General features: G+C 31.8%; 1 protein-coding gene across 1 annotated transcript; it reads right to left on the bottom strand.

Moving 5' to 3' along the window:
* Window positions 1-3,455: 3,455 nt before the first annotated feature.
* LOC114325717 (endocuticle structural glycoprotein SgAbd-2-like) lies at window positions 3,456-7,777 on the bottom strand. The gene is made up of 2 exons (XM_028273847.1): window positions 7,638-7,777; window positions 3,456-3,929 (listed from the first exon to the last, which is right to left on the bottom strand). Exons 1-2 carry the CDS (start codon window positions 7,647-7,649, stop codon window positions 3,498-3,500), a joined length of 444 nt encoding a protein of 147 aa, XP_028129648.1. The 5' UTR covers window positions 7,650-7,777; the 3' UTR covers window positions 3,456-3,497.
* Between the last annotated feature and the right edge of the window lie 4,227 nt (window positions 7,778-12,004).

Genomic DNA, 12,004 nt, shown 5'->3' with positions numbered 1-12,004 from the left:
AATCGGAATTTAAAAATAAAAATCGACCTGTTTCGGGATTTTTCCTTAATATCGCCGGTTTACGAAATAATGAATTTATGCGTTACTTTATGGACGCACTGTATAACAAAAACTATTAACTTAAGAGAAAAATCACTAAAGACCTTTTCGGTTTGGAATGATTCAAAAAACTTAAAAAAAAAATTTTCGATGCAAAAAAAATAAATTTAGGAAAAACCCCTAATCTTTCCCCTCGCCTGGCAAGGTCTTATGCTCTTCAGAATCGCCTGTCATTGTACACATTTCTTTTAAATGACTTACTCAAACACATACTTAAATTTAAACCTTACAGGAGAAAGTTTATTTTACCCCCTAAATTTGCACTTTTCGATTCACCTGGTAGATACACGTGCACCGCTGAGGCCTGCCAGGTCATGGTTTTTAGCCTTGGTGTGCTATGAATTATCACTAGAAAAATTTCTAGCCTTACAGGACGACCGTTAGTCGAAGGGTTCACTAGCTCTTAGACTATTATGTACTCTAATGCTCTACCAATACCCCATCAGGGTTTTGTTTTTACGGCTTCTGGGACGTAATTACAAACGACGGTGACAAATGGATCAAGTGAAGTATTAAATATAAAAATGTTTAAAATACTTATTATCTTACTCTCAACGAAGAAAAATCCAAAGACACAAAAATTATAATAAATATATTTACTAAAAACAGTAAGATATTATTTTCAAACCTTAGTTGCGCTGATACATACATAAAATTGGACGATTTAGCAACTAATAACACACTGTCGGTATGCGGATGCGCCAGTGAATGTAAAAATTCACCCTCGTGCCTAAAGAAATATAACTTCAAGAAAATACGTATTTATGACGCCTGTAGACTTAGTAGAAGCAGAGTTGCAGCACATGAAAAGTAGCTTCTATAGCACGTTATGTATATCTTACAAGGCTCCAGTATACTCGTTTTAATATCTTTTAAAATAATATGTTATTGGTATTTCCTCATAGCTCTGCCAGTTTTTAAACTAAGAAATGTTTAAAAATCCAGTTTATCCACTCTATCTCATATTATGTATAACTTTTTAGTTTGTGAAAACTGTCATTATAGATAGCAGTGCGTGAAGTATTTAAAGTGTGCGTGAAGTAACAATGTATTTTAAATGGGATTTACTTTTTCGCACTGTTTTTGGCACACTTTCATATAATCAAATATCCTTAACTTTCGCGTTGTCATGGTGATGACATTGTCAGAAATAAATTACGACAAAAGTTTTGACAGTTTTGTTGTTTGAAAGAAGTAAGAATTTTTAAATGTCAAAGTTCTAAAAATTGTAGAATAGAAATTAGTTCCAGTCACGAAGAGTTACAGTTTTTTTATTTGTTTATCGTAGATAAAATATTGTATGAAACTGTGCGTGAAGTATTTTTGCGAACTCGCCCCGCTGTCGCTCGTGCTCTAAACATCGCGTGCGTTCGCAAAAAGCATACTTCACAAACTGTTTCATAAATAATTATTGTATGCTTTTTTGAGAGAAATAAAACCATTTGAGTAATTTTTTCAAGCCCCTTATTTTTGAAAGGGTTATAACTGAAGGACTTGAAAATGTCACTAATCACAAGTGTATGCAAATCGTATTTTAACCATTTTTTCTTTTACAGAAAAACAAAAATATCTCAAATTCTCAAAAGAGCAAATGCTACATTTTATTACTCTTTGACATTGTTCGAATCACTAATACTTTTTAAGTTATTATGAAAAAAAGGGCTTTTTTCCAAATTTTAATATTTTTTTACTACGAAACTAGATTTTTTCAAATATGGTAGGGGAGCAAAGTATGCTAAATGTGCAGTCACTCGAGCGCTTTGGGGACCTATTGGATTGTGAAGAGTAGGTCCTAAAACCAAAAAAAGTTAATTAAAGTTTTCCATTTTAGTGGGCGCTTGCCATTTTTTAATTTAATTTTTCATTTCAAATAATCGTTTTTTCCTATTATAACGCCATCTATCCATAATTCGAAAAAATGTTTCTAATGAAAGTTACTTATTTTACGTAAGGAATGCAAATCTTCAATAAAAAAATGGGGTTCCTACTTAAGATTTTAAAGTAACCCCCCACCCCACTACCGTGGAGGGTTGTGTTTGATGCCATCCGATAGATTTTTCAAAAATATTGAATAAGTGTATTTTACAGTTTTTCCATCTGATGTATATTTCGCGAATAATCGCGGGATTCGTATTTAAAATATTAAATTTACACCCCACCCCTCTCCGTGGGAAGTCGTGTTTGGTATCATTCGATAGATTTTTAAAAAATATTGAGCACATATCTTTTAGTTTTTCGATCTGTCATTAATTTCGCGAAATATTCGCTTTTTTCTTGTGAAATTTTGGGGCTCACCCATTTCTTTACGCCCGGCTCAAATCGTCAGATTTTTGAAATATACACTCTTTTGCATGTACTTAACTTACCTTATCTTAATCTGACAATTTCGAGTTTTTTTAAGGATAGATTTTTCTTTCGGGCCCCCCTTAACGAACTCCCCTGTGTTAAGAGCCAATATATGGTAGAGGTACATCTTCAGTGTACCAGGTTTCTCCCCATATGATAATCTGACGCGCTCGAGTAACTGCAAAAATCCCCGCTTGGGCTCCCCTACCAATAGCTATAAGCACTTTGAATAGGTCAAGTAAAGTAAATTGTAAGGTGGTAACGATTAATTTCATTTGGGTTGCTAATTAGGGGGAGATTTTCAAGATTTTTTTTTACCAAATAAAGAGACCAACTTTATTTTGAGCGCAACTAATTTTAATGCTAGAGACTTTTATAAAAAGTAAACGTAAAGCTTTTATAAAAGCTTTAAATGTGTTCCCCAAAAATGGCTTCATTATTAATATTATTTATAATTTTAACAACATATACATATATTATAATATATTAAAGTCAGAATTTGGTACTAGTTTTGAGAGTAAACTAAATGTAAGACCAAATACTTACGATGTCGGGATAGTATCACGAGGTTTTTCTTTGGTTTTCCCTCGTGATTTACTATGGAATCTCTAACGCGAGAGTTTTACTGTCACCGCTGCATTTGGTACTCTTTTTAAAGTCACGCTATGATTTTTTTGTGGCGTATATTCTTGAGTTATGGTTGATTTCATATAATAGAATGAACTATCTTTCAGTAAAGTCGTCTCAGAAACGCAACTCATAAATATTGGCAATATCATTTTAAAGTCTTCCACTTTAGAATGTATAATATATTATGTCTGAATTGTCGATATAAATGAGTCAGATTAAATAAATTATTAGAAGAATTTCTTACTAAGCAACAACGTTTTGTTTAATTTAGTAGTATTTTACACATTACTTGAGATGTTCTTCGCATCACATTTAAGAAGTTAGCTGTGATTTAAACAAGCACAAAAATATGGCTCAAGAGTATTAATAAAACGCTGACGTTGCATAAAAATAACAATTTATTTACAACTTATGGTTACAATTTAATGATGTTGTAGGGGTCTTTGTGGTCTTTCTTCATTTTCTTCTGGATGAGCAGCGTTCCATTCCAAAGATCTAAGGATTGCTTCTGGTATTGGTGGAGGTGTGTTGGTGTCTGTTGGTGGGGTTGGGAGATGGCTTCCTTCAGGTTGGAATCCAAATTCGTTAGCTACATACCTAAGTACTACTGGAACACCTTCCGGGCTTTGGTATTCTGCTGACCCAGAAACTTCAGCAACTGGTTCTTGGCCTCCGGCATTTTTAAGGGTACCCTGCTCTTGGACTACGATTCCGTTTCCGGTTTCGAAGGAAGAACGGTAGTTACCATCGATGCTGACTTCATTTTCTTGTCTGATTATGGGAATGTGTTGCCTGGGAGCAGCATGTTCGAGACTAGCAGCAAAGGCTACGGCTACCAAAGCGGAAAAAGCAATCTATAAACAAAAAAAAATATTTAAATAAGTTTTAGACTAACCTGACTAAAAGAAATTATTTTATTTTACAAAACAAAATCACTTTTTTATTTTTCAATAATATCTTAATATCCGGAAATACTAAATAATATGGATAGCAAACTAAGATATTATATTATGTATAATAGATTAAAGAGAGCATTAACGATTATGCTATCTCTAAACAAGTTCAAAAGTGGTTAACCAAAAGAAAAAAGGTCAGGACGCAGAACTTCACAGCTATACGGTGGACAAAAAGAAGCAAAAGTAGCAGTAGCAAAAGCTAAATCAGAAGCGTATACGAATGTATACTATAAACTTGATACCAAGAAAGGAGAAACAAAGATGTATAGAATAAACCAAAATAGAGCAAAGGAAGCAAAATAATTTGATTAGATTATTGAGATTATAGAGAAATGGTCACCAAAATAACTAACCAGAAAGTAAGAGACTCAGGCACTAAAAAAATAAAGGCACGTAAAATATTAAACACATGATATTCCTGGGGACCTACAGATGGGGTTAAATGAAACAAGAACAAGGTACCTAAAGGGTTTATGAAGATATAATTATGGAAGTGTGTATAGAAACACTTTAAGGATAATTAAAAAAATAAAGAAACAAACTGTTACACTTATGGTATTTATTGATCTTGAAAAATCATTATGATTAAATTCTTCGAGGGTGTCTGTGGTGGAAACTCAATACGAAATGAGTCCTCGATGAATATGTAAAGATAATTAGAGACACATATATGAGGAAGTAATAGCTAGTGTAACAGGTGTGGGAAAAGCCCCGCGTCTCCTTATAGGAAGAATCGCTGATCCTTCCTGAGAGGTGTAAGAGAGGAAGTTTAAAGAAGACCTAAGCAGAGACGCTTGGGCAGGACACGTCGGTATAAAGGGCATTGATATTGAAATGACCCAAGATAGAAAGTTAGTTAAGCTTAGATAATTAGGGAAGCCTACTTATCAGCTATATTGTTTTGAATTAATAGAATAAGCACTGGATAAATTTAGAAAAAATATACAATCATCACGTTTAGCGACTACATCTTATTTACATTAAGTTAAATTTAATACAAAGTACTTGATATCCTAGTAGTACGTGCTTTAAAGGTAAAATATTGCAAAACCTCTAAATTTAAAAAAAAAACGCTTGGATTGACATGAAATTTGGCATACACATAGCTAACAAGTCAAAGAAAAAAAATGATATTTTGCCATTGTGTGCTTTTGCCCTAGGGGTCAGTTTCACCTCATTTTGGGGGTGAAAATTATATGTTAGAAATAAGTCTGGAAATAGATAAAACGACTAATTCTAAGCAACTTTTTTTCTATAAAGTTTTTTCACCAAGCTAATACTTTTCGAGTTATTTGCGAGTGAATATTTCTACAAAATAACCATGTTTTCAGACGGCCTTTCGCAAATAACTCAAAAAATAAGTATTTGGTCGAAAAAAAAATTCCAAGCAAAAATATAGCACGTAAAAAAGTGAAAAACATTGTGTATATATTAGGTCGCTATACCTAGTAGAAGCAGAGTTACAGCTACTGAAAAATAGTATATAAAAATATTCGTCAAATTCCAAATCGAATATTTAAACGTGCCATAACCAAAAAAACGAAGCACTTTTTTAGGGAAAACTCATTTTATCTTTTTTAAAGTGTTTAAAAAATGTTTATTTTTGTTTTAAAAAAAAATTTAGTATCAAAGGTAAACAAGTTACGCTCAAAACAAAGTTGGTCCCTTTTTTTTTGGTAAGAAATCTGGAAAATTTTCTGTATTTGTAAGTTTCATCGGTTCAAAGTCCTTATTTTTGAAAGAGCTGTAGTTAAAAGGGCTTGAACGAGTCACTTATCACGAGTGTATGCAAATTTAGAAACACCGAATCTTAACCAATTTTTGTCTTACAAAAAAAAAACAAAAAAATACAAAATATTCAGAAAAGTAAAGCCGACTTTTTTATTGTATAAGATTTTTGGTATCTCTAACAATTTTTAAGTTATTCTGAAAAAAATCATTTTTTTTGCAAAATAAAAATTTTTAAATATTTTATTTTAAAGCCAAATTTTTTCAAAAATAAGCACTTTGAATGGATGAAACTTACAGATCATATAAACACAACATAAGTAAAGTAACTTGTGAAGCGGTAACGATTAATTTCATTTAAGTTGCTAATAGGGGGTAATCTTCCTGATTTTTTTTGCCAAAACAAAAGGGGCCAACTTTATTTTGAGCGTAACTTGCTTACATTTGATGCTAGAATTTTTTTTTATAAAAACAGAAATAAAGCTTTTTTAAACAATTTAAAAAAGTTGTAATGTGTTTCCCCAAGAATGCTTCATTATTTTGATAGTTCCCATTGAATTATTCTATTTGGAATTTTACGAATATGAACCTATTTTTCATTAGCTATAACTCTGCTTTTGCTAGGTATAGAGACCGTTTTTTCACTATTTTATAGGCTATAGTTTTACGAAGAATATTTTTTTCGACAAAATGCTTACGTTTTGAGTTATTTGCGAAAACCCGTCTAAAAACGTGGTTATTATGTTGAAAAATGAACATCTTCACTTGCAAATAACTCGAAAAGTGTTGATCTGATGAAAAAAACAAAAGTTGCTTAAAATTTGTCAGTTTATACATTTCGGGACTTATCTTGGACATATATTTTTTCACCCCCGAGATGGAGTGAAACTCACCCCCAGGGCAAAAGTAAACATCAGCACCATATCACTTTTTTTCGTTGACATGTTAGCTAAGCGTATGCCAAATTTCATATCAATCCAAGCGGTTCTTTAAAATTTACAGCAAAAACCGTGAAAGGATGTACTATAGATGATACAGAAATAAAGATACTTGATGAATATGTAATAGGACGTCTATAAACGAAATATAACGGAACAATAACATAAGTCAATAAAGAAAGGAATGCCATAGGAAATAACACAGATGAGCGGCAGTTATAATATCAAAAATTTAAGATAGAGGAGGCCGTTAACATTTAAATATAGAGCACCTGATTTAAAATCAAAACAGTAATATACACTAAAATTTTGAAAAGGGAAACTACCACGAAAACATAGAATAAATCAATATTATTTATAGAAAAATATAGATTTAACAGACATTGCTAAATAATACTTGCAAAAAACGAAGACAGCTGAAACGGAAACCAACTAGAAAAAAATATTGAATCTATGACAAAAAATGTTCAAGGGGGCAAAAAACAGAACGTAGGTAACCATTTAGAACAGTTTTATCATTGTCAACGACATTAAACGAAGTTGAGTATTTGCTGCTGGAACCTTAAAACCGACAGAACTGGAAGAACTTAGGGAGAGGCCTATATTCAAGTATGAATGCAGAAAGCTGGTTGATGATGACCATGAATCCGATTCTAATAAGTGGATAATGAAACTTTTAAACGAGAAAAGAACTCAAAGCTGATAAGATATATACTATAAGACATTTTAGTAAATTAAACAACAATTTTAATTATCTTTGAAAAAATCATATATTTACAGATATATTCAAAAGTGACTAAAAGTTTGATGATCATTTTACAAATTTCAGCAATATCAGTATTTTATTGTGATTATTGCCTAATTTTCTAATGGTATTAAAATGCAAATTATTGTAGTGATGATGTAAAAAATATATGAATTTTAATAAAATTTTACTCACAATGGTCTTCATGGTATCAGATGCACTTCTCAACGTGATATGGTTGATTTTTAATTTGCCCCCAAATTTATACAGATAGTGATGACACAAATAATCAGATTTAGACTTTGCCGATTTTTTTCTCAAGGCTGAATGGCTTTTTATTTCAGGGTCGCATAAGGAATGGGCAGCGTCGTTAGATAATATGGCAGAAGGGTAATAAATTATGGTATTTTGTCTGTCGTTCGTTGATATGAGATAATATATTGATATTTAAGAAAACTAATATCGAACTTGGTCGCACTAAAATAGACTTTTTTGAGACAAGCCGCGAAAGTGGTTAAAAAACCTTGTTTAATTATTCCAAGAAATTCTTCTTTGGCCATTTTTAGACTTGGTAATGATTGTATCTTATCTTTTTAACTTTGACTGTTTTACACGCAAAAAAAATATTTACCCAGAGCTCTATATATTTTTTTACCATTGCATTTAAGATATTGTCTATTATTTGTCTAATCCCAGTATTTATAGTTCTTCAACCCTTTAACACCCTTTAACACATTAAATTACGTTTACACTATCAGACCGTCTCAGAGACGTCCCGTTCGTTTTCGTGTTCCTACTATTTATGTGTACTAAAACTGAAAAAAAAATGTACCAAAACTATACAAAAAAGATTATCTACCTGATGCATTTTTTTAATATTTGAAGAAATTACGGTAGTAGGTATCTGTATCCCTTAATTATTGGCATATTTTATTTTTATTTGCAAATTACTTAATAAACAAATATAAAGGAAGAATAAATGAACCGTTTACTTCAATAAGGATATGTAGGGTGAGGCAGATAAAGGGCCTATTGGAAATATCTCGGGAACAAAAGGCAACTGAATCATGAAAATTGGAATGAATGGGTTTTGAAGACTGATCTATTTAATGAAAATATTTTCATCTATTTGCTGCCTCCGGTTATACCGGAAGTTGCTTATAACGTATTTTTTTTAATGGCACACCCTGTATATTTGTACATTTTTGGATTCTCCCTGATTTCTTTTTTTCTTAAAATATCAGGTTTCGGAATATTATATAGGGTAGTTCATAAAATAATTACGTTTTTTATTAATTTCGTAGCAAATTTCACACCCTGTAGAATTGTAGTAATTTGACATCAAAAACTCTATTTACGTTCAAATGATTTTTAATATATTCTGCTATTGTTAAAAATTATTAATATAGCTAAGTTTTTAATTTGAGAGTATACACTGTATTTTAGTATTGTAATGAAATGATATTTTATGGCACTTCTTTATTTCTTAAGCATTCTCTATACGCAACTGCTTTAATTTGTGCTTAATGGTTAATCGCACCAACAATACTAACTACGTAGGTATTTTGATTGCTCAACCATTATTGGTAATGTTAAGCGTCATTTAAGTCTAGATTAACTCTTTGGCTTCTAGTTCAATTTCGCTAAATTTATTTCTTACGTCTCCAACAAAGCCCAAATGTCATTATTTCTACTCCAATTGACACGTTCAAGTCCACAGTTACTAACGTTTTGCTTGTTGCATTCACTCGTTTTAAAATCCTTGCCCAAATCAGTGTCAATAAAGTATCCAAGTTAACCTGTCTCAAAGGTATCCACTTTATTATGCAGTGCCTTGGCTTCACTTCTAACTGCTGATTTTTGTCTCTATTATTGCTTAACTGGAAAAATATGTTTGATGGATCCGTAGTTTTTAAGTAAAGCAATTACAGCGTCAAAAGTTTCTACATGTTTTGTTTTCATCGCTTCCAGGAATTCATTGCAAGTTTGGTCAGACAGATAGCTAACTTAACCTTTTTCTTTATTCGCATTCCGCTGTAAATGCTGAGCTAAGAAGTTGTCAAAAGCAAATTATAAAAGACAACTTAAGTAATTTTCGTTATGACGACTCGTTAAATTCTCATGGGATCAACGAAAAGCTAGTCCTTGAGAGGCAAGTAATTTAATGGTGACAACAACTCTTCTTAGGACCTTTACTCAATAGTCAGCATCGCGTTCTACTTGCTCTTTCAAGCCAGCGTCTATAACTCCAATTTAACTGATGATCCATCTAACTCCAATTGATGATCTTGTTATTAATGTAACCATAGAGTTCAGATGAAATTTACTTTCTTCGTGAGATTTGAGTAAACTATTCAAATATTTCTAGTGGGTAAAATATATCCAAAATCAGTTAAACTATTTTTTCAATTGAAAATAATTTGCACGGGTAACAATAAACAGCTTTAACACTTCTCTTTGCCTCCATTGGGTATTACTCTATAAGAGTTGCTTTCATTTAATCTTCTATAATAAGCTTTGTCTCCAGTTTCATACATTTTTTTTATTTTCTAAGGAATCGCTCTTTGGTTTAAAAGTTGTCACAGTTTTTATTAGTCTTAAAATCACACCATGTCGAAATCGCAGGTATTTCGTTGTATTTTTCTCTATTTAAAAAAATATGATCCTCGATTATTTAGCGGACTTTAATTTGTTATTAATAAAAGGAAGAATCCCTACGGGGCCCGGGCCCCTGGGCGCCCGTCTCAAGCGCCCAATGGATAAAACGGCACTGCCTGCGAAGCTTACGCCAATACCTCTATATCATGGAGGCCAGCACAATTATACGATTAGCACAAGGCAGAGAAAAGTACAAGTAGATGGTTGCCAACCTCTGATGAGGAGAAGGAAGATAAAGAAGAAGAAATGAAACCAAAATCTCCATGACGATTGCTAAAATTGCAAGTGGATAGGATCCATAGGAAGAGAACATTAATCTGGAAGAAAACAACATTTTTGGCTTTGAAATATCCAAGAGTACTGGGGAATTTACAAATAAATTCACATATTTCGATTAAGTAGTAGAAGTACATAGAAAAAGTTATATAGAAAAGGTCATACTTAGTTTTATCTCTCCTTTACAAATACTGTATAGTAGAGGACTAAACATAGATTGATAATTGGTTATTTAAAAGTTGATCTATAAATCTCGAGGTGTGATATTTAATTCACCAAATCTACAATTCAGATTTGGGAAAAAGAAATGTTTATATAATTGACACTGAGAAATGGGCCAGTAACCGGGAAGACTTAGTATGCAAATATCATTTTTTATCTATATTTTATAGCAAATATACCACTTTTAACAGGTCTGCATGATCAAGATTAATGAAATTTATGATATTAGCTAGTCTAACGGTATTTTTAAGGTGCGCATCTACGATGATGTAACTTTACCTTGAATTGAGTTTGAATTTACAATTTAGGAAAATACAGTCCATGTAAAATACAAGAAAATATATTGTGTTTTGTCATTGTAAAAGATCTACAAAGATTCCACTGCTTTAATTAGTTCAAACGTTTAACCAAATACCTAAAACTTTGGAGTAGGTATTAGCCAAAATTTAGAGCAGTGAAAAATCACTCACAAGATATTTATTTTTCAGATTAGTTATTCTAGGATGTTAAGTTGTGTTGAAAGAGTAGTAATTTCTACATATTTCGTAGTCCATTCTAGCTAAATATTTGGCTTATGTGTAAATATATCCAAAATAAAAATATTAGTCTACTCAAAGATGCCAAAACACACACTTATACATTTCAAGGGATCAAAAATAAAGCAAATATCTGGGAGCCACTATCAACCTTTAGTTATTATCAAAAAAAAAATAATAACAATCAAACAATCGAGGAAAACATTCATGAGCATAAAGACATCTTTCGTCATCAAACTTTAGTCCAAAGGTTAGAATTCGAATTATCATATCAGATCAGCTTCATTTATTTTCTCTGCCCAATGGCGCTACAACCCATATTGACCTCTGGCCTCCCTAGTATCCACCTTCAAGAATCTCTTTCCTTATTAGGCCTATTCTTTTTCTCGATATTGGTATTTTATCTTGATATATTATCTTACTACCATGGTGTCTTGCGAAATTCAATCAATATATTTTATTAAACTTTTCTATTTGATACGAACTAATTCTCTCTCTATCTCTATCGTTCCCCCTATATCTTTATATCTATCTGTCTATGTCTCTCTCTTTCTCCAGTTCTAATTTCCTTGTCGGTCTCCAAAGATCTTTATCTGTGGTGATTTTTTTTTAAGTGTCTATTGTATATTCCTGTAATTTGGCCAATCCATCCTGTTAGAGATCGTCAACCTTCTACCTTTCCTTGGATAAGTCTTTCCACATTTTTTGTAACTCCTTTCATAACATTTCCAAAGTATTTTAAGTATTGGAGATAGTCTGTGCTGAAGTTGTCCCCAATAAATTATTAGGTAGACTATGCATATTATGCAATTTATTTAAATTTTTGCAATTGATTATTTCTGTTCTTCATTATTATTTTTATTATTTAAA

The sequence above is a fragment of the Diabrotica virgifera genome, chromosome 7 (assembly GCF_917563875.1).
Source record: "Diabrotica virgifera virgifera chromosome 7, PGI_DIABVI_V3a".
Classification (NCBI taxonomy): domain Eukaryota; kingdom Metazoa; phylum Arthropoda; class Insecta; order Coleoptera; family Chrysomelidae; genus Diabrotica; species Diabrotica virgifera.
Note: the sequence above shows the minus strand (reverse complement) of the source record. Positions and strands in the feature narration are given on the sequence as shown.